Raw genomic sequence first — 23,921 nt, 5'->3', positions numbered from 1 at the left:
AATTTATGGTGCTACTTGTTTCCAAGAACCAAACCCCCCTCTTTTTCTTTGTGGGTGTTTGTGGTCTACTCACCCTCAAATGGTCCGCGATGTCCTACGAAATTATTTACGCAAGTGGTAAATGAGGAAATAAGACAAGAGTAAAAGCAGACTGGTTCCCCTCACCAAATGTCATATATATAAGCAAGTATAATCTCCTCTTTGCTAATAAAGCGAGAAAAAAAAAAGAAATGCTGAAAATGAAAGAAAACGGCCACCAATGGGGAAAAATAGGATGTATATGCAGCTTGTGGTATTTATGCACGGCACAGCACATTACATAAAGCGGAGTTCCATATCCACACTGGTCCATCCAGCTGCCCACACGGTAGTAGTATATACAATTCTGCCGGCCCTCTTATGTGCGAAGAACTCAAAATAAACAAAATAAACTAGACAGCGGAATTCCGGAATCCATAGCACGAGAGGTGAAGGTGGAGGAGACGAACGAATGTCGTAATGGGAACACCAAGAGAGAGTCAAGGGATAGAAACTTCACAAAAAAAAAAAAAAAAGGTAGAGAGACTATCTGTGAGAGATCTGTTTATATGCATGGGTTGTTGGATTGGATAGGAAGGGAAAAGAAAGACTTTCCATTTTCAAACCAAATATCCAATGACACATGCATATATACATTCACCCAAGATGGTTACCCTGTTTCTGATGCACTCCTAGTCTGTTTCTTCGAATACCTTAGGTTGGGTCTCAAGGCGCTGTGAAGTCAAAGTGCATGTTGGGGGCTTGTGTGAACTGAGGCCGATACATTGACAGGAATTCGGAGCGGAAGAACAAGACAAGGATAACATGGTGGTATATATCCAAAGTAAGTAACAATAAACACTCCCAGAATACATAGGAAATGTCAACAATAAATTGGGTTGTTTGATTACATTGCGCAAGGTGGGGGAGACGATCAGGGTTTTAAAACATAGTTAAGAAAAAAAAGATTGTGGTGAAGCCTTGGGGAAATGTTCCACAGAGTCTTCGTGCCAAGGTCGGATACGTTTGGTATGGGAGAAGCAACAGAATGAGCGTGGATGCGGGGAATCCTGTAGAGCACAGAGAAGAGCAAGGTGTCCGTCTGTATCGTGTGTCCGGTGGATACGTAGGAAGGTCAAGTTCTTCCCAAATGGTCTGAGGGAATCTTTTCGGAGTAGACGTTCGCCATTGATGCTGTGGTGTTCCTTTCCAGCTTATCGATGTGATATTTGCCTGAAGTGAGCAGTCTGCCTTGTAGGTTGATGTAGGGATGAAGGTGGCGGCGCTTTTCATCTCAACGGAGGACGGAAGAGAAGGATTCTATTTGCAAGGAAAACAACAAATGGTGTTTGTTGATGATGATGATGATGTGTTTCCATATTTCTGTTCCTCCGGCCTATCGAAGCCCCAACCAGGTCAAGTCCAGGAAAGCGGATAAAACATGTAAAAGAAGCGGATCAGGAGAAATGGCGAATTTCATGTATCCATAGTGTTCAGAAAGAGGTTGCGGCGTTCCATATAAAAAAGTATCCTAGGTCGAAGCAGTCTGCAAAACATTCCCAATTGGCATATGCCTTGCGTGGTAATATAGAAAGTCTACATCACGACACACTGGCCTCCGCTGTTGCGGTAGAAAATTGGACCTAAACAAGGTTAACCTGGTTCACAGGATCTTGATATGTTCAAGAGAACGGAAATTAGGCGTAGCAGCCGCCTTACCAGTGTTTGGGGTGGTGGGTGCCGAAACGTTGACAGTGTCTGGAGACATTGTGTTCGAAGGTTGTTTGGTATAATCTGAGAAATTAAGTCTCTTGCAAAGTTTGACAATTGGAAGAATTGTTCGGATTTTCCGTTTAGAATATCTCGTAAATAGAGTAAAACAAAAGAAAAGAAGATGGAGAAAAAGAGGGCAAATGGTTCATTCTTATATGCTTCATACTCCGCATATTGCAGCGATTGGCGCCAGTGAAAGCAGGGGCCTCTGCAACAACGGCGGCGAGGCGATACCCAGTAACTTTCGGTTATCATTTCAAAGGATGGTAAAAACTCAAAACTGTATGAACTCCTAAGAGGACACTGGTATTGTGGGTAGCCCTTCAGTCACTCACACGTGGTTTTGTTATCGTATTATGCATTGTGGTATAATATCTAACACAACAACACGGCCTCCAGAGCGCAATTGTTCCCAAAGGAACATTATCGGATGATTTTATCTAACCCGAGTCGTGGAGAACCCCAGAGAGGGAATGATGGAGAATTCGTTGGGGAAAATTAGGCGGGGTGTTCCTCAGTGGCCTGGTAAGCATTGTTCCGCTTCATATTGTTCTTTATCAAAACGGAAAAAGAGTGTGTGAGATTGAAACAACCAGCAATGAACTGAAGGACGAATAGAAGTGAATAATGTCATCATCGAGGATTTAAAGTAGGTGTAGCTAAAGGCATAGAGGACGTGGTAAGTTTGAACGTTGTATACGCAACCGTTTGCGGAGGATCACCAACGGTCTCCTGGTGGGAATTCGCCGGAGGTTGTAAATAAAGACAACCCGAAACCAGATCAGAGACCAAAGAACGACTGGGGAAAAGCGTACCCTCCCCAAAACCACACCAATGAAAAAGCCTCAGAGTAATTTTTTTGACCAGAAGAAAAATAGAAAATGAAACAAGTTGCTGAGCATATACTTTATGCGACTAAACCAGGAGAAATAAAATAGGGTTTGGCTGCAAGTCAACTCATTCCAACGTTAAGCTGTGGGCCCACGTTATGTCAAATGCTGTATCCAAAGTCAAAGCCATCCAATAATGTAGGCTCGATGCCCATGCCCTCGCTGACTACTTTCTCTTTGAAGCCAGCTGGCCGCCTCAAGCACGCTCTGAGTAGACCCTGAGCTGAAATGCGTCCACCGAATCTAAAAATTTAAGTTAAGCGAAAGCAACCTCAAAGATCGCGTGTAATGTTTGCTCCTACCTATGGATCAATATTAGTCTCGGTAACCGGGAACGGACTGGACTTGCATCAGATCGAAGGTCCTGTCAGGTCTTGGGCGCGAGATAAATGAGAATACCTTGGGGAATGAAACGCGTGTAACAGCGACAAAAAGGTAAAAACAAAGAAAGAAAGAAAGAAAGAAAGAAAGAAAGAAAGAAAGAAGAAAGAAACAGATGAATCCATCCCATTTGGCTTCATCGTGCCATCACACCAAGGAACTGCCGGGACAGGATTCCCTGCAAGAAAGCTATGCGTGTCCTCATATCATTTAGAAATTAACACACGATATACCGGCCTGTGCTTGCGACCTTAGGCCCAACCTTTGGCTGCCAGAATTGCATCCACCTACGCCCGCAGTTGCTCTTTGCAGGAAAATATGCACAATTATCTGGTGTCGTATATCACAGCTCCAACGTCCGGCTGGACGCAGAAGAACCCGGACATTGATCATGATAACTACCCGATGTTTTTGCTTGGCGACATCTCAACAGAACCATACCCAAAAGCAAGCAATGGCCCTCACCTCGCCACAAACCTCATCTCCAGGTTTCAGAGTTTGATAGCGAAATGACTTGCAGTGACAAGAAGCCAGTGAGGTGCAATTGAAGCCAATCCAGCGGTCATCGCTGGATGTCTTATCCACAGCGCTAAATCAACCTCAAAATATTTCCCACAACACTCCACCGGTCCAAGATAACACTGCGGCGGGACCATGTCGATTCAATCTCCCGTGTCCATCAGATCGGGTATGGGATATTCCATAGGGACCCTGTTGTAAATGTCCTGAGGTGATAGGGAGTTGTTGATGAAGCATGTCGTTGGAATTAACTTCGCTGGTGACTCCGGCTAACCCAAAGACGTCTTATTCCAAGCACACTATGCCACATGCAAATCAAGTCTCAAGCAGTAAACCAATCAGGAGTAAGACCTATCCTTAAAAAAAAAGGCCTCAATCTAAAAAAAGAGATGTGGAAATAAAACATTCAGTTTACGATTGTTCTTTCGCTGAACAATATCAAGCCTAACAATATTCACCGAGCTTCGATCCCCGACCTCATAATCACTTCACCACGGTGAATAGGGACCTTCCCCAATAAACTGACCAGTCGATGACGGAAGGGAAAATCGGAAACGTCAAAATTTGCGGGGGAGGATTGGGATGGTTGTGAGTGTTAGGGAGAAGACGTTGTTAGCAAATATCTACCAAAAGCCATAGCTTCCGGATAGATACCCCCGCTACTGGCCTTACTGTGAAAGAAGAGATAAGATAAATGTCGTGAATCCACTTTGCATCTCATGTCGTCATTTGTTAGAAGAAGCGGGGGATGTAACCAAAGTAAATCCTAAAGATAGAGGCCAAGATCGGTGCTCATCACCGCAGCGGCTACATAGCTGCCCTGATATATCGAATGATCAAGGAAACCATTCTCTGCAACATATTACTTAGCCAAGTACCCAAGGTCAACCAGTAGTGATCACACATCCACAAACATAGCGTATACATAGAAAAAAAAACCATAAATACAGGATCGTACCAAGAAGAAATGTATTAAATAAGCAAACATATAAAATCAAGAAAGATAAGAAGAAGACGGGGAACCGCTTTAGGTATATAGGGTCGCCGTAAGGCTGTTAAATCCAATCCCCTCCTTCGCAATATCTTCCTCTATCAAAAACATCAACGGCATCTCCACAAGGCTACCCTTCACCTTACTCAACTCTTCTTTGACCTGCTGCACACCTTCCGGGAAATCGTCGCGAATGACATGCCCGACCAAATACTGTGGAGTCTCCGCAATCCCTTCCTCCCCCTTCTTCTTTTTTGTCTTATCATCAATGGGACTGCGGAAATAATATTCGTAGAACTCCTTGTAATCGTTCCAGTTGCGGACCGTGTCATCTGGGACGGCATGGAAGACCTTACGGAAGACCTCAGTATTCTGCTTCGCGCGGGAATTCCACAAGCTCTGGAACGTATCTGACAGAGGGTCGGAGACGACTTGGTCCTCGGGTGAGTTCATGTCGTAGAGGTTGGGTACGCCGACTGGTTCATAGTTGGGAGTCGGTCGTTGATAATCTTGGACGGGAATCAAGCCCAGGTGCTTCCGGCATAATTGGCGACGAAGGGTGGTCGCAAATTTGCTCACAAGGTATGGCTTTCCATTCATATGGGATTCGATAGGCGTGGGATCCTGGATGATAACAGCAATTTCGGAATCGTTATCTCCCAACTGGGAGCGATCATTGAGATTGGCACTTCCGCAGATGACTGTCCGATCATCGGCAATCAAAACCTGCATCCGACCATTAGAGTCAACATCAGAAAAACGAAAAGTAATGCTCGGGCTAATGACAGGGACACAAACCTTTGAATGCACGTAGAGTTCCTCGCTGACAAAAGCGTCGATTTCAGAAACATCACCATGATGCTCCCAGGGCACCTTGCGAATATCCTCGCCACCAAGCATATAGCACTCACTTACGCTATTCCAACGCCCTGATCCATGCGACTGCGGCTGTGAGACTTGCTGGGCAGCTTGCTGATAGGGTTGATAGGCAGCAGTGGTATCAAACGCGCTGGTTTGGTTCGCAGTAACCTTATTGTCATACTGGTTCTGGGCAGCCTGGTAGTCAACACCACTTTTCTGCTCCACTTTCCTCATCTCCGCGCTTGTGTTGATCCTGTCATAGTTGCGCAGGTTATAGAAACGGATATACTCCATCGGATTGTATCCTTCTCTGGCAATTAACTCCATAATACTGTGACCACCACGGTTAATAGAAGTATACTGAAACTCCATAATCGCGCGAATACCAAGCGCGGGGTCGCTACGGAGCTCTCCCGCAAAACAGGGAATTGATGGGATTACGACAATCATCTTGTACTTTTGTCCCGCCCTTGCAGCACGAAGGATACGCTCGACAATCGCTGCTCCAATCTTGTTTTTGATGGGTTTCTGGGAATCACCTGTAGCTGTGATGAAAAATTGATTTTCGATGTAAATGAAATGCTCGCTGTCACGGATAATAGCGACATACGCATCCGCAATAGAGTGCTCCACCGGGATTCCATGGCTCCATTTGGCGGAACTACGCACAATTTGGCACGACGTATTTCCTGGTCGATGCCCTTGCTTACCGGGTGGATGTGAAAAGTAGCGATCCTGATATTGATGCACCTGCCCCGCAAGCTGGCCGCGAAGGACATTTCCGAAATTTCCTAGATCATGTTTCAAACCACGAAGCTCGGCTGTAAGGCCACGCTCCTGCTCCTGCTGTTGGTGCAAGCCTGGCTGGAAGCTTTGCTGGTACCCAGGATCGTTGTAGGATTCAGGCCCACGAGATTGCGAATGCTGACCAGCTTGAGACGGTGGCGGAGGGTAGTATGGCGGCGCCGCAGGCTGGGGTTGTTGAGGTGCAGCACTCCATTGTGGCTGGTCCTGTGAGTAGCCACTGCCATGTGGAGGTTGGGGGGACGGATGGGGATATTGCTGGTCATGAGTTGCAGGAGGGGGTTGATGACCCTGTGGCTGCTGTTGGTGTTGCCCCTGCGATTCTGTAATTCCTCCATAGAGCACCAGCTTTGAGTATCTCTTATCCTGACGAACGCGGTATTTCTCGTCATAGATAAAGTTCCATCGCTCAACGAAATGCTTTCGCAGATCCTCAACGACCGGGCCGTGTAAACTGACAGAAATATCAGACCATCCCATTCGGGAGTTGCTTTTGCGGTCAAGTTTGTTATTCTCCCAATTAACCACATCATTGAAGTCCAGAACACGGGCATTGTTATAATCCTGCCCAGGGAATACAGTCTCCCTGATGTCATTTGGATGGACATCAGAGAGGGCATGTTGATGGGTATCCCAACGCCCGTAACATAGATCAAGACCGCCCATGAACGCAATTTTTCCGTCAACAAGGCAAAGTTTCTCGTGATGAGCCCAGTAAAGGACAACGTCACCACTCATGCCGTATAACCCTTTCAAGGCATCTCCAGAAAGCTTCGAAACCCCAGCTGCATCGAGAGTCAAATTCTTAAAGGAATCCAGAACAGAAGAATGGATAGTTTGCCTATCGGGGAGATGATCTGGATGGCGGAACACAGCGATATTTGGGTGAAGATTTTGCAGGGAATGTTTGGTGTGGGAAGAAGACACTGTTACGGAGCAATCAATCATCTGTCGGCTCTAAATTCGACAGACATCCATAGCTATGGAGTTGGGGTGCAGAGTTAAATACTTACTGGTCAACGCCTGGGTCACCTCCTTATACACAATCACATTGACGCGAACTTCCCGCTGAGCAGCAGCCTGAAGCATTCGATCGAGGCGGTACTGCTCATTTTTCGCAGGAGGGCGTCTCAGATATAGTTCTGGGGACAACCACCCTGTATAGATAACAAATAACATTAATCAAAGATGTAGAGTTTATGTATCGTCACAAAATCACCTACAATCCAAGATCCAAATAGACTCCCTAGCAGTCTCCAATGCCATGGAGACTGCCCACATATAATCACAGCCATCAACATACCACTTGGCATCGCAATGGTCCCTCGGAGGAGCAAAGCTACCAAATCGGTTATGCGCATTTGCAGGAGGTGGGCCATACTGGGCGTACGCCTGGGGGTCCAGACTAGAGCCAATCTTCTGAGCTACACCAGAGCCAATGTCCTGGATCTTGCCGAGCAAACCAGTTACCAAATCAGGTTTGGGTGGTTTTGCTCCATAGTAGGGAGGATTCTGCGGCTGCTGGCCAGGTGTGGCGTAAGGTTGCGGAGACTGCTGGAAAGCCTGTCCATAGCCATGGGAGCCGGATGGCCCCTGGAACTTTGTCAGCAGAACGTAATAAGCATCAACATCAACATCGTGAAAACAAAATCAACACTTCGTATATCGCACTAATTACAACAGTACGGTTTCCGGAATCCCTACCTGAGGCCCGCTTTGTGTATCGAAATGCGATTGTTGATATGGCTGCTGGGAACCAGACGAACCGGAGTAAGTCTTATATTTATCACGGAACTTGCCCAGAGTATCGCTTAAGATACTCCTATCCCTTCCTCCGTCACCAGAACCTCTCTGGGACTCCTCCTGCCCCCCATGATGACCGTAGGCCAGAGGGTCTTCTTTTCCGGACATGCCTAAGGGCAAACTGCGGGTGACTTTAAATTAGGCCGGGGCAGCAGATCGAGCACGATGCGCTCAAACTTGCCAAGTTGATACTGTGCAGGTTCGACGGGTACCACCAACAATAGAGATGAATGAACAGCCTACCGCATTGCTCAACTAAGAGTGCAAACTGGATATTCACGGTGATAAAGGAAGCAAGCAAATTGGGAGGAGTGCTGTTGTTTTATATATATGGCTCCGTGGTTCTCCATCTCGTATGATGCGAAGTGGGGGGGAGAAGGAGGGGAGAGGGGGCGGTTGGTGGTGGCTTGCTCAGCCACTGCAACGTGTGGCGTCAACATCCACCCGGCTTCGCAAGAAAGAAATTATTCGCTAGCTACTGACAGCAAGGAGCAGAGCCATGTTCTACTCTCCGCGGGCTCATCTTCTTCAAATTTGATTACGCTGTCAAGATACGTTGATTATTCATGGAGCATAAAACTACACCAACTCGAAACACCTGCGAGGGAAACACGCAATCCGGCAGCGTGCGACACCCACCTAATTGCGGATTTTCAGCTTGACTGGGATTCGCATCGAATAACTAGTTTAAACATCAGTTTGGATTCTCCTGATGCTAGGCATATATCTTCATTACCAGCAACAACCACTGACAGGTTCAGTCGTTTGGAGAGGATTTCACATATATTTCGTAGAGTGGTGGTTGTCACTCATCCAGGCTAATACACAAATAAATCCTTACATTAGGTCCAGGGCCATCTCAACCAATTATGCATGGGGATTTTAACAGCAAAGGGCGAGGGTGAGTGAGTCTGGTCCATGTGAAACCGAGAATATTAAAGTTATCGAATGTTGTCAACACTGACGAAGTAAAAACGGCTAACCCCGAATTTGTATTGCAAGCGTTTCTCGATACCAGCTTGAGAAGGCCATTGTGGATAAAAATATGGGTCTAAAAATGACTTCCGTATGCGCATATTTCAGAGCTAGGAGATAAATGGATTAGCACTTCAGAGGACAAGATATGAAGTTAATTATTATCACCATTTGAGGATTGTCGCCCATTGCTACAACCTAGAACATCCCAATCCTCCTCCATCCATTGTATCTAAGTGAGCGATATAGGTATATATATCATAACGTTTTCCGAAGGCTACCATGCTCGCTGGGATGTGTGTAGCACGGTTAGCGTACACGCGCTGGAAGGCTCTATTCTGCTCTGCCATACTACGTCCAGTCGGTATGACAGCAAGCGGTCGGGGATACAATCCGAGGGCGGTTGACTCTCATTCCAACATTGCTTGCTGACGGAGACGTTTGAATCACGGCGGGGGGAGTACCAAACTCTACCACCATACCCCTGGTTTGGATGCTGCAGTGAGCTTGATTCTTAGGCATCATTGCTTGGCAAACTGATGTCCAAACCCCGAATCAATTGCTCCCAAACCCCCTTTCCACTGGGAAGATACTCCCCAATTCAATTGCAAGCATCCCGACACCACGAATAGTCGCTCCGAGACACCAACTGCACAATGCATAAATTTCTTGGGAAATTCCCTTCTCTCAAACTGAACTTGACAAGGAACCAGCAAAAGCTCCAAAAATCCCCAAAATCCCAATCAATGTATCACCCTAACCGCAAAAATGGCACCAACAGCGGCAGCAATAACCAATCCCCTTTTCCCTTCCTCTCTCTACCACCCGAGATCCGCAACCAAATCTACTACACTCTCTTCAACTGCGACCTGGCTATTCACCTTTTCCACTTAAAAGACAAACTCTACCTCGTCCGCTGCAGCCAATCCACCCCGCATGTCGACCATGCCTGCTGCCAGCACTCCGCTCTAGTTGACCGCAGGCTGCAAGAACTAAGCTATACATATGCCCAGGCATTACAGTACGGCAACACGAACAAGCCCATTGCAGGCACGCCCCAGTTTTTCCTCACTCGTCTGCCCACCGCCATCCTATACACCAACAAGCAGCTCTACAACGAGGCATCCGCAATGCTGTACAGCGAAATGTCCTTCGAGGCCGCAGAGCTAACGACCTGGCTCCTATTTGCGCGCATGGTATCAGCACGACATCTGGCACTCGTCAAACGGCTGCGGAGTACCTGGGTGGGCCTTCCGTGCCTGACAATGGCGCCTGTGCGTCCTGGAGGAGCTGGTTATGCGGAGTATGAGCAGTATACATTATGGGATGAGCCGTACGAGGAGTTTTGGGAGCTTGTTAAGGAAAAGATGGAGGGTTTGGTGGAATTGGGCTTTTGTATGAACTATGAAGGGCAGTATCTGGATCGGTCAACGGGGGCGAAATGGTTGAAGCCATTGTTGGAGGTGAGGAGATTGAATAAGGTGGAGGTGTGGGTTAGGGATCGGATTGGGGGAGAAGATGGGAAGGGCGGGGAGAATGTGGTTGCGGCGAAGAGGGAGGGAGAGGTTTTGATGCAGTATTTAAGGGGAATTATGTGTCAGGGGAGGGAGGAAGGGTGGGAGTAACAAAGGTTGAGGGTGTGGAATTGCGATTCTCAATGAATTCTTTTCGATGCTGAGCTGATGAGATTGACAAGATAGTTTGTATGATTAGAGTTGACGCAGGGGCGGACCAAAAGCAGCCGAGAAATTTTTTTTTTTTTTTCTTCCTCTCTATCCTTTTATCAATCCTCACAACCCCCGCGTACCTAGTGTTTGTGTCATCCTCCGCAAGGCTATCTTGACCATCTGGCGCTAGATGAAAGATATTCACAGGAGCTACCTACATTATCCCCATCCTTCGCAGCTCTGCAGTGCGTGCCGCGCCATAAGTTTGCATCTGTCCACAGATTAGTGTTACCGTACCATACCAACCAACTTCGGGTCCATTGCATATACATACTCTACCGCCCCTTTACGGGGCATGCAAACTTATGGCGAGGCACTGTATTAAATGGCTGGATTGTGCCAATCTACGGAATTGAAATTGTGGTCTCCGTCGCCGCTGCTACTAATATCAAAATCAGTTTTCCGAATCTCAACATCTGCATCTACCTCATATTCGCGATTGAAAGCACTCCAAATGAAATGTGTTGGGCCCCGTTCGGTCTGAGCTTTTGTCGATTTGCAAACCTCTCTGACGGCCAATGAAATTACACTTGCTGCTTGCTGATCTGGTTACGTTCAAAGATGATGGATAGCGATCGACAGCCCCAAGCAAAAAATCACTCCGGACGTTACATCCTAGTTACCCATTTCTTGATGGAAAAATATTGATATTCTCATAATTCGCTGAACACTCATCCACACACGGGGTCGTCAAATGTCTCTCAATATCTCTCTCTTAGTTAGATTGTAGATTGAGTAAATAGGGTGGAGATAACACATGTTGCAGAGGAATTCCACACTCCGACAATCCAACTCAATCCAGAGCCCACTCTTGCAGGCTGGAGGAGCAGTTCCTCTGAAAAGAGGATGCATGCACAGGTCTAGATATCCAGCTGAAGTCGACTGAATACCCTACGGAAACATAGACTGCGGTGATATCGACTTTTGTGGGTGAGAAGAGGCGGTATTCAGCCGATTCCGTCGAAAAGGCCGTGTTTTCTTCCCAAGATTCTCACCCATGGAGGCGATACTTCTCTAGAATATTCCCGTGAGACAAGTAAAGTACGTGTTATCACATCGATTTTGAACATTTATATTTCCAGATTTGGTGGGCATGGAATCCGTTAACAAAGAACACACACCTGTCCACCATAGGGTTGTGTTATTATTATTGGATTAGACCTGTTATCCTCATATCTCAGTTCTGCCAAACATACAGTGGCCGCTACAAGGCTCTCCAAGTTCCCGAATCCGGATTTTGGAATTCCGCCACGCCCAACTTGCCGGGTCCGATGTTGTCTTCGTTCCATGGCCAATTCGTGAACTGTCTCGAGGAATACATAATCCTCATAACCAAATCAGATTATACACCAGGTGGCAAGTGAAACTTCCATCTTCTCCACAGAATCGTCGAGTTTAGATATCCACCATATATCTTTCAAACAAGAGGAGTGTCTCTTGCAATAAGAGGATGGGTAATTGCAAGTGCGTGAAACAAGCTATGAGATCTGGTTTTCCTGCTCGATTAATAATACCAAAGTCGGGCATGTTATTGATGATTCGGGAGCCATTGTATAGAGATGCATCACTTGACATGCTTTTAACCAAACTTGGTTGAGTGAGCTGAGGATGGTAGGGATATTTCTCCGCTGGTATTTGCAGAAGTTTCCGAAGACTCCAGCTTCTTATCGAAGAGTTAACAAAAATTACAGAGCTACAAGCAAACACCCTGACCCTATATCTGTACAGAACCTTACCTATAGGTCTACGCTTACAGACCATGCCGTTTTCTCCCACTCATCCAAGTCATTGGACGCGCAAAGACGCCCGGAAATTAAATGTCAACAGCTGTCCTCGATGGGGGATTCCAGGCAGAAAGTCGATGACTTCACTTGACGAAGTCAGAAATCATCATAGCCCTAACCCCCTTTTAATGGGGAAAAGGGGGAAATATAATCCCTTTTATCCACTTAAAACTTTCTTTCATCGAAGGATATTACATTCATGTACCTGGGATCAGCGACAACGAAGCGCACCGTGTAACTGTTAGATATGCACAACTTTGAACGGCTCATTCAAACTACGGCTCTTTGACGTCAACTCGAGAGAGTTTCTTCAAGGAGAAACTGAAACGCTCAACAAAACAATGAGTTAAAAGTGTTCCCGCCCGTGCAAAGAGTTGTGGAGGAGTCTTCCTGATAACGGCATCTACGGGGACCCTCCAGAATCCGTTCCAGTCCCGGCTGGCAAGCTAGTTAACTCAAACAGGTCCAGCTCCTCCGTTAGTGTGCTGCGGCTGGGATCCCAACTCGTTCGGTGACAAAAGACCTGCATCTCTCCCCAGTGGATTAGCCCCCTGCATGCGCTGTCAAATGGGCGAGTATAAAAGACCTGGGCGAAATCCTTGATTTCTCTCCGGCGAAATAAAAAAAGAGCCCTTCGATCTCTGCTTATTTGTTAGACATACAAAGGCTCCGTGCCGTGGGGTTTGAAGAATATTTATATATCCATCCCGAAACTATTTGGATTCCATCCAACCTTTTCCGATCAACCAACTTTAACGTGCTTGCCACACGTAATAACCCGCGATCCACAAATGGCCCAAATTTCTTTTCAGCCCGTTTCCTCGCCGCAAAAATTGCGAGCCCTTTCCCAGTTCGCAGTTTCCATCAAGTCCTCTGTCAAAGCTGGAATCCGCGATAATTTTACAATCAGCACATGGCTATTGTTCGGCGGAATACTCCAGGGTATCGCCATAGTGCTGTGTGGATATGTGTCTCTCATACCAGCTGCAATAATCCTTGCCTACCGCACGTGTGACCATGTTCTCATGGCTATGGGCTTGAAGAAGAACCGCTATCTCTCAGGGGTATACCTGACAAAATTCGGCGCCCAAATGCCGCGTGAAGATGGATCCTTCGGTTCGACACCTGCAGATGGGTCCGTTGTCGTATTCATCATAGGAGCCAAATCCAACCATCCCTTCGGAGTTTTCGATGGCGTATACAAGAAAGTAATCGACTATTTTAAATCTATGGCAGCAGCGCTGGAATCTTCCTCTGAAGAATATGGCTTTCTAGGCATGTCACTCTGGATAGGCGGAATGGAACACACTGCCAATGAGACTATGAGCGTCATGTACTTCCGGGATCTTGAATCACTGCACAATTTTTCACACGGACCTGAGCACATGAGTGGAGTAAAGTGGTGGTCGAAGGTAGTTGCGGACAATCCCCAAGTCGGCATCTATCACGAGACCTATGTCGTCCCTAAAGGGAATTGGGAGAATATCTATGTCAACTGCAAGCCGACGGGAATGAGCGCGACATCTTTCCCGGTCCGTCCAAAAGAAGCGAACGGAGAAACCCGATGGATCAGTCCGGTTGTCGACTCGAGGAAGGGACTGCTCCGAGTTGCTTCAGGGAGGCTAAAGAATCATGTGCAAGGTTATGATGCTGAGAAGACTGACGCCATCTGGGACGAAACCTACACAGACAATTATGGGATACGTGCTACTTGAGGCATTGATATCTTGTGCTCTTAGACTGGTTTTTTAAGAAGTTGGACGCGAACACTAGCTTTTTTTCAGGATGTTACCCGCTCTTGGAACGGTATGTCTGCCCACTCCAAAGACAGAAAAAGAATACAGTACGTCAAATCACAATGGTGCTATGTATTCGTCGGACGCAGACGTTCAACACGCTTCGTTGGGAGGTTGATTTTGCAGAAGACCCATCTTCTCAGTCTTTAATCAAAAATGAACCAAATAAAAGGGCCATTTAAAGCAGTAAATGACATCATATGTTTTTCGCACCAAGCGAGCAAAAAAACGCTTTAGCTAACTATTTTTACATGGGTGAGATGAGATGAAGATGAGAGATAATTCATTTGTGTTTATAAATGCAGTTTTGTATTTCTTGTGATTAGAATCATGAGATGCGAATCAAATACTGGCCCTGTTTCTTGTTTCCCCCCTCACCTTCTTCCAATGCACCCCGCGCCATGAAATAAGTTGGAGAAATACATGTTGCTATTAGTTAACCGTCACCAATTGTTACAGAATTCTTAGTAATAGAATCGATCTCGATTCTAATATATGCCCCCGCAGGCCCCGGTTTTAGAGAAGCAAAGAGGAGTGCTTATTGAAAGGAAAATCGTCACTATTCGTGTCTCACTTTGTCAATCCAACATCACAAACGCCATTCCCATAAAATTCCTAACGTAACCTACAAGATACGATGTCAAACATCAACCTCGCAACACTCGACGTAAGGCATCATCACCAAAAAGACCATCTTTCTTCCGTAGAACAAAGTGACACATAAATTGACATGTTTAACTTCTAGATCTCCGAGCATCCCAATCTCCCTTCATCCTCCGCGGTCCTCTTCGAAGCCAAAGCCAAAAAGAAGCTCTCCTTCGAAGCCATCGCCTCCGCCATTGGCCGGAATGAAGTAGCCACCGCAGCTATCTTCTACGGACAAGCAAAAGCTTCCGCGGAGGACATCGTCAAACTGTCTGAGGTTCTTGGCATCGACCATCTCTATCTAGAGTCACTTCTGAGCGGGTTCCCGGACCGGGGCAAATCCATGACATTCCCGCCCAAGGACCCGCTAATCTATCGCCTGTTTGAGATTGTGCAGAATTATGGGTATGCCTACAAGGCGGTGATGAATGAGAAGTTTGGAGATGGAATTATGAGTGCCATTTCATTCTCGACGAAGGTGGAGAAGGAGACAGATCTTGATGGGAATAATTGGGCGGTTGTTACATGGAGAGGGAAGTGGTATGTGAATTGTATTCTTTATTTCATGGGATATTGCTGTCATTTTTCATTTCATTTCATTTTATTTTTATGTTCCTTTCTTCATCAATCCTCATGAATCAGAAGAGTCAGAAAGGGGTTGATGAATATTTTGAACTGACAAACTGAACTAGGCTCCCTTATTCGCGGTTCTGAGTGAAAAAAAAAAAAGCTGTGCTTAGAAATGAACGTCAGCAGAAGCATCAGTGAGATTACAATGTGCTGACTGCTCTGTATGCGGACTGCTATTGCCGAGATTCATGTTTTTGCACATCACTGAGATATAGTTGTCAGAGTCTCTGTTGTTTACATGGTTACTACGTAGTTATGGGAAGATAACAACTAATCACAAACAATACTGCTGTAGTTTCTTCAATTCAGCTCACAAGCATCAAAACATCCGGGGATTATACTTCTGAGATCTCAAACTCTCCACCTCTCCCGTGTGATCTATCTCATGGTGGCTTCTCCCGCTGAGCCTCTACTCTCTTCGTATTAAATTTTCTGTTCCCCAATACTTCTCTGTGTAGCACTCTCTTATCCCTTTATCGTACCTTGCTGCCAAGCTGAACACATACACACACACACACATACACACACACACACACACACCATCATCAAGTCAGCCATCGACGACTCACGGCACTATGGCGTCCGATAAAAGGGATCCCAAGTTCAAATGCACCTTCAACATGTGCAACCGTTCCTTCGACACTCAGAAGCAGGTTCGAAAGCATAAAATGGAGTCTCCTGACCATGAATACTGTACTCGTTGTGACCTGGACTTCGAAGGAGAGAAAGAACTGCTAGCGCACAAACTTGAGAGCAACAGACACATTGTGTGTCCTGTCTGTGGAGAGGAGTTTAAAAGCGATGGCGGTAAAAACACCCATTTTGCTCAGGTAGGAAATGTTCTGCTTTTTGTTGTCAAAACAACCTCGCGCTCATTTCTTCCCCTTTCATTACTGCGTGTCACTGCTTTGCACAATTTGCGAAGAGGAAAACCACTCCTGACACGTATATTTCTTCAGTTTCACCCGGCCAATCAGGAGATGGTCTGCACTTTTTGCTCTGGCAAATTCAGCCGTGCCCAAGCATACATGGGTCACATAGAAAATGACCAGTGTACGGGTTTCTCTGCGCTGCGATACAAGGAGCAACGTGTCGAAAAATGTCTTGCAGAACGGGGTCTCATGATTCAGGATCCATCCAACGCGTCTAGCGTGGACGGCGGGGTTCAGGTTTCCCTTTCGGATTCGCAAGAGATGACGACTGCCACTGAGATTTCAAGCAGAAAATCAATCGATACACCCGGTAGTGAATTGGGGAACTGAGGCTGTCTCGATGCAACTTCGCGGTATGAGCCTCTGGCCTTCGCCTGGGGAGAAGCACGATGTGGAAATGGACCCCGAGGAGCGGAGCCTGATGACCTTTTCCGACGTGGAGCATAACCGTGATAAGGAACGACCTGGGAGGAAGTATCATCATGAGAACAACACCGGCAATTTGTCTACAACCCCAGAGCCTGAGACTTCCATTCTGGGCAGCATCAATGAGTCAGCTTCAGAAGTGCCTGTAAAGAGCTGGGCAACCTGGCAGAGCCGATCCGTCACATCCAATGCGTCTGGCGGAAGAGAGATCGGCGAGAAACGCAGACGGGAGCCATGGGATGCCAATAAGTTTTTCAGCTAGGCTATTGGGAAGTGGATGTGCATCTGCGACAAACTGTTTAATACTGAGAAAGACTTCAACAGCCATATTAAGTCTAGTATCCATCTGGCTGGCGCTTTTCGGTATGGAATCTTCCTCTCCCGTCTCCCAATCACTTTGCACCGCCCGATTTCTTAGCTTCGACCACTGTCCATATCTGCTTAGGTCAATACATAAACCCCTTTACAAAAAAAATAAAAAATAAAAAAAAATAAAAAAAAAATAATAATAATGAGCTTCTCGAAATCAAGAAATCAGTGTCTTAACATGATTTCCCCATCTAGCTGCCCCAGTTGCCTGCGCATGTTCAAGAGCGTCACGGCACTAACCGCCCACTGTGAATCGGCCCCTGTGCGCTGCAAGATAAACAAGGATAAAAATTACGCTGCCATCATGGACGAGATATCCGCAGGACTGATCGGGGCAGATGGAGAAAACGAAGATGGCTCCGTCAGGTATAGAACCATCTCAGCAGAGGAAGCTGGAATTGACTTGAAGAAAGTCGATTGACAAAGGGGTGATTCAGACCTAAAGGCAGGTATGCATGTCAAGAATATAGATCTGAAAACGGTTTATCCGACTTTTAGCAAATGTTGCTCGTCAATCAGCAGCGAAATATACGTCCATAATTGGAGTGCGATGGGAAAATGATGCGGAAGAGAAGATTGAACTTTGGGGGAGAAGTTAAAATAGTTAGTTACGGATGGTTGGAGGGTGGTGAAGGGGAATGGAAATTAACTACATGTGGAACCAAGGCTAAGGGACGGGATGGATTGAAATTGAACTTATCAATTGATAGTTCTCGGATGATTCTTTGATATTCTCAATCATACAGGAAAGCCGCATTATTTTACGTCTGCTGGAACGAACGATGAATGCCGTGTGTAAGAAGTGCTCAGCGTCGCATTCCGTGGAAACAGGCGTTGTAACCGTATTGCTGCTCGTGGAAATAAGAAGACAAGCTCATTGACCATTATTCTGTCATCGATTATTTTCTTTCTCACCCACCAATATTCTCTCAAATTCATGAAACTTATTCAAAAGCTATTTGTCCATTCAGACTGCATTCATACCGGTTGATCAACTAACACTCCGCCAGCGATCGATCCGAATGAGCGAACAAGGCTTTAGCAACCTCTGAAGATATAATAATATCACAATAGTTATCGGGCTAAAGCTCCGTACAACAAGGGGGTAGAAGTGCCTCCTCACAATGCCGACTGACTCTGCCTCCCTATCGCAACCGCCAACACCAAGCATATCCACAGCGTCCTCTCCCCCGCGCAACCGAGCAGCGGAGTATGAGAAATTCAAAAAGTTCGCCGCCTATACCTTCCTCATCGCCTCGCCCGTCTTCATTGCCCTCCCGCCCCGCAAACTCGATTTCTACACATTCAGCCTTGGAGCGGCCTTTGTCGTCTCCGCAAATCACATTTCCTCCGTCCGCACAGGGAGGGGTATAATAGGACATATACAGTCGCGTATGGTCGACCACGGTCGGCCCAGTGTGTTGCGCGAGCTGCCTACGCTGCAAGCTGAGGCCGTGCAGGCGCAGCTGCGGGCTGCGAGGGAGGCACAACAGATACGCGATGGGAAGGCTGTGGGGGAGGAGCTGGAGGAGAGGTTAACGCGAAGACCCGGGGGGGAGCGGGAGATGAATATTGTGAAGAAAATCTGGATGGGCGGGGAGAAGGAGGGGTGGAAGGAACGGAGGCTTAGAGAGGAGCAGCGGGCGTTGGCTGAGGGGAAGGGGTATGGGGATTTGATTAAAGAGCATATTTGGGAGGTGTGGAATTGGGGGAAGAAAGACGACAGCGAGCGGATGGGTGAGGAACAGGGAGAGGGGGTAACGAAGAGAAGAGGTGGGATGGGCGGAAATAAGGATGTCTAGCCGGTGGATGGGATTGTCTGCCTGCATGAGGCTGTCTACTCTGTCGGCCTCCCGGATGTCGAATACCAGCACCCGTACAGAGAGACGGATGCGCATATGTGACCGAGATATACTATTTAACATCTATTACCACCAGCTGAATCCCATTGTTGGTGAATCTTTGCAGATGGAGATTCTCCTGGATGTCTTCTCGCACCTTCAGACTGCTAATTAGAGCACCCAATCTTAGGTTTATTACCAATACCTTCCGCTATTGCCATTTGACGATGAACTCCACTATGGATGTATATATATGGATTTGATATAGTTGTGGTCTAGTAGAGATGAAGGCTCCTCAATGGTGTAAGCTACCCAGCATCAACCAATTGGGTGGCAGAATGATTATTTAGCCTTAGATAACTTCTAGTTGTACAATATTTACAATGCAGTTTAGGGATATAAAAGTACATAGCGTTGGAATTCTACTCCTCTGGTTTAACGCTCCAACGTGGATATTTATGCAAGAAAAGAGTTGTGGGGAAAATCTTGTTCATTTCCCCTTTTCCAAACACCTTTAACCAACAGCGACATTCCCATACAAAAATATTGGCGATACAGGCCCATCTGAAAAAGATTCTGAAGAGTTCCAGTTCAAAGCGCTGTTTGTTCCGATTTGCCAACCGTAAACGGATTCCCAGAGACCACTAAAAAACGCCCATTAACCTCCTCCCAACCATTACAACGCCAGTCCATATCCATAGAAACCTCACTTTAACATGCAGTTCTTGTCTTTGAACAAAAAAAAAACAAATTTAAACATTCTTTGCGAAAACTTTGCGAAACTTGCGAAACGGGGGGGTGAAACAAAATTGAAGGTTTTTCGAGTTGCCCCGAGTACATCCAGCTCCTGCCAGAATCCAGATATCCTCTTGAATGAAAACAGATCATTGTACAAGAACTCGGTGCGTGCAGAAAACAGAAGCATTGGCGCAGTGCAAACGTGCGAGCGAGTGAGAAAGAAAAAGAAAGAAAAAAATAGAAGGAAAACATTTAAAAGGGTTGAAGTTTCACACCCAATTCTGCTTAGCGGGAACTGGCGGCATTCTCTTCCTCCTGCAGAAGTTTAACATAACTCATGCGCTTGGTGGGAGTTTTCTCCGCATTTTCGTACCACGTGCCAGTAAAGGCGCCCGGATCCCCCTGACGTCTTTCATTGGTAAAGCATTTGAGCGATGCGGTGAGATTGCTTTTGTACTTCTTAGGAGGCGGGCCATCGATGCTAGATGAGGAGGCCAGGTGTGACTGCCTCCGCTGGAATTCTCTTCTTCGTCGAAAGGTGTTCCATGGAGGAGTGTCGGGTGATGTAGATGGAGGGGTGAATAGCTGTCTTGCTCCTGGTTGTAGGCCAGCCTTTGGTGGAGGAGTATATGGTGGTTTCTTTACAGGAGTGGACGGTTCTTCTGCGATGGGACTCAGACGATTTGGATTATGCATTTCCTGCGTTGATATTTCTCTGCGATCCACGACCCAGGAATCGTTCATCGGACTGTCCTGGACTAGGGGATTGACGTCCACACGATTAACAGATTGTGTTTCATCGCACAGAACGATGGCTTGCGGATGTTCATCGTGTTGCTGCACAACTTCCGGAATTCCCTCTTTGGTCGTCGTCTGCTCGAAGAGTAAAAGATTGGGAGCATTTTCCAGGTCCATCGGCTCGGGGTGTGCATGCTGGACCTGCTCAATTTGCTCCATAGCATCCTCCATCGGGTCGATGACCTGATTACCGAAAAGGAGATCAAAGTCATTGTCCAGGTCAACTGTATTAAATTGCGCTTGATGCCGTTCCTCGAGCTGCTGTACAAGATCTTCGATTGGCTCGTGAACCGGAAGTTCAGGTATGGGGTCAGGGATAATCTCCAGATCAAGCGGATCAAATTGACGTTGGTTTGGCTGTTCAATTCGTTGCATAACTTCCTGGATTGGCTCGTGGACGGGAGTGTCGGGGATGAGATCGGGGACATCTTCCAGGTCAGGTGGTTCAGAGTGTGCATGGTGAATGATGGGTGGAACCAATGGCAGGCTCCCGATGGACGAATTCGTATTGGCCCCATTGTCGTCGACATCTATACATATGGGAGCGCCTGCCGTATCTCCGTCCTCGGGCATAGGATGATCCGCAAAATTGGCTGTGGTGAGTAGTAATATTAGTTTCAACGTACAGTGCTTTCACTAGGGTAGTAACACATACTCTCCATGAAGTCCGCATAGTCGCCCGCAGCCATTACGGCCCCTTGAAGGGAAAAGACGTATAGGGTTGATTCGTCAGTCAATCCCCCTGACTGATGCCCAAGCGTGCGATCATGTGGCCGAGGCATCCCGTCGAGAGAGTCGAGCGTCGAAAGCAGCTGAATGTATTTGGGGGAGGAGCGCTTCCTGTTTCTCCTTGCCGGGACTACTCGAAGGTTTCTGATGCCTGAAAGATCCAAGCGAACCAACGGTAGTGATGGGTAATACCGCGGAGGATAATCAAGCGCACGCTGATGGGAGCACACCTAGGCTAATGCCCGTATGCCCTTTGATGATTGCTGCAGGAGCTCTGCCGAATAGAGTTTTGCCCCTGAAATCACCGTTCAGACAAGATAAAAACACTGCCAAGAAATGTCGATGCCGCAGGAACAATAGCCGAAAATAATCAAAACGGGAAGGGGAGTCCGTATGCCAATATATTAATGGGCAGAAAATAAAACCTATTTGTCAGGAGGGCGGTCTGTCGTTGGGGAGAAAAGAAGGGGTGGGGGGGGGTTTGGTTAGGGGGCAAATCCCCCTGAGAATTTTGCCAAGTGAAGTGTATCAGTAATCAACAGGCAAAGCGATGGGTGAGCCAGAAACGGCGGAGAGCGCAGACTGACGTAATCTCCGCTGGTGAGGGCAAGCGAAGGACCGAGGGATGTTGTAAAGAAGATGAAGGAAGGAGAGGCCTGAGGCGCGGGAGACGGGTCCTTTTATACAGGCGAGCCCGGGAAGCGAAAGCCAAAACATTGCTTGGGGGCGGGGGGAGGAGGAAGGAGGGGAATCACATCGCCCACGGGTAAGAGACAGTTTGGCGACAAAGTATATAATGATGCCATAGCCATTGGGGGCATTCTAAAGGGGAAGGAGCGATCGGTATCGCATATGCTTTCCGGGGCGATGGCGGCAAGAGAGAAGCAGGCGGGGGACGTTGAGGGTGCAGGCCCGCTTAGGAAGGAGCTCAAGATCCGAGCTGCAAGGAGGCGAGTAAGAGGGTGCTGGAGGTAGAGTTTAATCCTGTAGTAAGCAGAGAACACCGTTAGGCAGGGAGGCAACACAGTCAGCAGGGGCGGCAGGTGGCAGGCAGGTGGCATGTAGTAGGATGGCGGTGGTGGGATGGACGCCCACCGCCAGATGCCTACCGAGCAGACGGTGCCATATAGACCAATCTGTAGACCGAAGAGAACAGGGCAGGATGGAGAGAAGGAGTCCAATATAATTTAGATCTTGGTAGAGGGGGGGGAATAAGATATATATCGCCGTCGTCACCCCCAGCCAGCACTAGACGATAGGATCATGACCTCCGCTGCCTCTTGTGCATTGCTCCATCGTAGCTTCCCCTGTAGTCGCTGCTGGCGTCGTGATATCCGCTAGAGCCTCTCCTTTTCTCGCGTGTTTTCTCCTCATATCCCGTCATAGGGGGAGTCACTATGGCTCCCTCCTGTCCGGCAACTGAACGTAGCTTGGATCTTTTGGCCCCGGGCTGCGGCGAGCTTCCCACTCCAGTTCCCCCAAATGTTGAGCCTGAGGAGTTCCTCTTTCTCTTCATCTCCCGCTTCTCTCCCCTGCGACGGCGCCTCTCTTCTTTCTCTCTAAGTCGCGCTTCAACCTCTGCTGATATATCCTCTGTTTCCACGCGACGGGTAGTAGTAGCCGCATACGCATTCTCCCAATCACTAGCCTCACCACAACCGGATGAGAGGAGCTTCTTCCGTTTAGTAGCGGGTCCAGTTGTCACAGTGAGTTCGCCGTCCCCGTCACCCATCTCATCGTAGTCCAAGAAACGCCTTTTGGCCCTTTTCAGGTGATGTGGGAGGGATACCTGGGCAGGTTGCTTGTCAAATACAAAGGGTGGCGGCGGTGCCCCAGCTGCATCTTCTCCAGGAAGGCAAGTTGGAATATATTCGCCTTGCGCACTGGATGGCGTGGGCAGAGAACCATATGCAGAAGGGTCCGCATTTTTATTCATCGCCCTCAGCTCGTTGACTCTGTTTATGGTTTTCCCAGAGATGATTTTACTTGCTGGGTGCTGCGGCATCTATTTTCGCGTGTCAGTCCGTGCGCCTCACATGTGATCGCTGGCAGGCATAGGAGGGTTACAAATTCAGTCCGCATGTCCTCCAGCTGTCTCAACAGTTCCCGTGTTCGATCGACCATGGACGAGAGGGCACGGGACGTGGGGCTGTCGGTGAGAACATGTTGTTTTACCATCCCACATATCTTGAGATGATTGTTCAGGTTCAGTTCATGCTGCGAAAATAACTAACAGAAAACAAAACGCAAAGCAAATGGCATTGGATTAGCAAAAGCATATCCCCACGACCCTTTTTCGTCGAGTGGATTCGACGGCAGAGCACGATTAGCTGAGCCTCACCTCGAGCCACGACACAGATTTAGCCCTAACCTCAAGGGGCTGTGGTTTGGTCATTTTACTGCCTGTAGGCTGTCAACATAGATTATTTGACTTCTGATAGGTTTCTAGCTGGTATGAGGATGTTTGCTGGTGAGGTTTGTTGATGGAAAA

At 47.4% G+C, this 23,921-nt stretch overlaps 10 protein-coding genes across 10 annotated transcripts; 6 read left to right on the top strand and 4 right to left on the bottom strand.

The window, feature by feature from the left end:
- Positions 1–4,608: 4,608 nt before the first annotated feature.
- On the bottom strand, positions 4,609–8,148 carry PADG_01064 (uncharacterized protein; the record flags this gene model as incomplete). The annotated part of the gene is made up of 5 exons (XM_010758294.1): positions 4,609–5,298; positions 5,371–7,163; positions 7,251–7,394; positions 7,461–7,830; positions 7,942–8,148. 5 exons carry the CDS (start codon positions 8,146–8,148, stop codon positions 4,609–4,611), a joined length of 3,204 nt encoding a protein of 1,067 aa, XP_010756596.1.
- Positions 8,149–9,671: 1,523 nt separating this feature from the next.
- Positions 9,672–10,640, top strand: PADG_01063 (uncharacterized protein; the record flags this gene model as incomplete). The annotated part of the gene is made up of 1 exon (XM_010758293.1): positions 9,672–10,640. One exon carries the CDS (start codon positions 9,672–9,674, stop codon positions 10,638–10,640), a length of 969 nt encoding a protein of 322 aa, XP_010756595.1.
- A 993-nt stretch (positions 10,641–11,633) lies between these two features.
- Positions 11,634–12,031, bottom strand: PADG_11205 (uncharacterized protein; the record flags this gene model as incomplete). Its single annotated transcript, XM_010758498.1, has 2 exons — positions 11,634–11,756; positions 11,864–12,031. 2 exons carry the CDS (start codon positions 12,029–12,031, stop codon positions 11,634–11,636), a joined length of 291 nt encoding a protein of 96 aa, XP_010756800.1.
- A 1,286-nt stretch (positions 12,032–13,317) lies between these two features.
- On the top strand, positions 13,318–14,241 carry PADG_01062 (uncharacterized protein; the record flags this gene model as incomplete). The annotated part of the gene is made up of 1 exon (XM_010758292.1): positions 13,318–14,241. The coding sequence occupies one exon, from the start codon at positions 13,318–13,320 to the stop codon at positions 14,239–14,241; it is 924 nt and encodes a 307-aa protein (XP_010756594.1).
- Positions 14,242–14,959: 718 nt separating this feature from the next.
- On the top strand, positions 14,960–15,681 carry PADG_01061 (cyanate hydratase; the record flags this gene model as incomplete). Its single annotated transcript, XM_010758291.1, has 3 exons — positions 14,960–14,989; positions 15,068–15,507; positions 15,660–15,681. The coding sequence occupies 3 exons, from the start codon at positions 14,960–14,962 to the stop codon at positions 15,679–15,681; spliced, it is 492 nt and encodes a 163-aa protein (XP_010756593.1).
- A 491-nt stretch (positions 15,682–16,172) lies between these two features.
- Positions 16,173–16,859, top strand: PADG_11204 (uncharacterized protein; the record flags this gene model as incomplete). The annotated part of the gene is made up of 2 exons (XM_010758497.1): positions 16,173–16,427; positions 16,557–16,859. The coding sequence occupies 2 exons, from the start codon at positions 16,173–16,175 to the stop codon at positions 16,857–16,859; spliced, it is 558 nt and encodes a 185-aa protein (XP_010756799.1).
- Positions 16,860–16,884: 25 nt separating this feature from the next.
- PADG_11203 (uncharacterized protein) lies at positions 16,885–17,745 on the top strand (the record flags this gene model as incomplete). The annotated part of the gene is made up of 3 exons (XM_010758496.1): positions 16,885–17,204; positions 17,290–17,400; positions 17,520–17,745. 3 exons carry the CDS (start codon positions 16,885–16,887, stop codon positions 17,743–17,745), a joined length of 657 nt encoding a protein of 218 aa, XP_010756798.1.
- Positions 17,746–18,448: 703 nt separating this feature from the next.
- PADG_01059 (uncharacterized protein) lies at positions 18,449–19,126 on the top strand (the record flags this gene model as incomplete). The annotated part of the gene is made up of 1 exon (XM_010757801.1): positions 18,449–19,126. One exon carries the CDS (start codon positions 18,449–18,451, stop codon positions 19,124–19,126), a length of 678 nt encoding a protein of 225 aa, XP_010756103.1.
- Positions 19,127–20,188: 1,062 nt separating this feature from the next.
- On the bottom strand, positions 20,189–22,556 carry PADG_11202 (uncharacterized protein; the record flags this gene model as incomplete). The annotated part of the gene is made up of 4 exons (XM_010758495.1): positions 20,189–21,294; positions 21,357–21,645; positions 22,117–22,414; positions 22,540–22,556. The coding sequence occupies 4 exons, from the start codon at positions 22,554–22,556 to the stop codon at positions 20,189–20,191; spliced, it is 1,710 nt and encodes a 569-aa protein (XP_010756797.1).
- Positions 22,557–22,691: 135 nt separating this feature from the next.
- Positions 22,692–23,825, bottom strand: PADG_11201 (uncharacterized protein; the record flags this gene model as incomplete). Its single annotated transcript, XM_010758494.1, has 3 exons — positions 22,692–23,435; positions 23,498–23,659; positions 23,772–23,825. 3 exons carry the CDS (start codon positions 23,823–23,825, stop codon positions 22,692–22,694), a joined length of 960 nt encoding a protein of 319 aa, XP_010756796.1.
- Between the last annotated feature and the right edge of the window lie 96 nt (positions 23,826–23,921).

Source organism: Paracoccidioides brasiliensis, assembly GCF_000150735.1.
Source record: "Paracoccidioides brasiliensis Pb18 unplaced genomic scaffold supercont2.1, whole genome shotgun sequence".
In the NCBI taxonomy this organism is placed as follows: Eukaryota; Fungi; Ascomycota; class Eurotiomycetes; order Onygenales; family Ajellomycetaceae; genus Paracoccidioides; species Paracoccidioides brasiliensis.
This window is presented reverse-complemented; position numbering and strand designations above follow the sequence as displayed.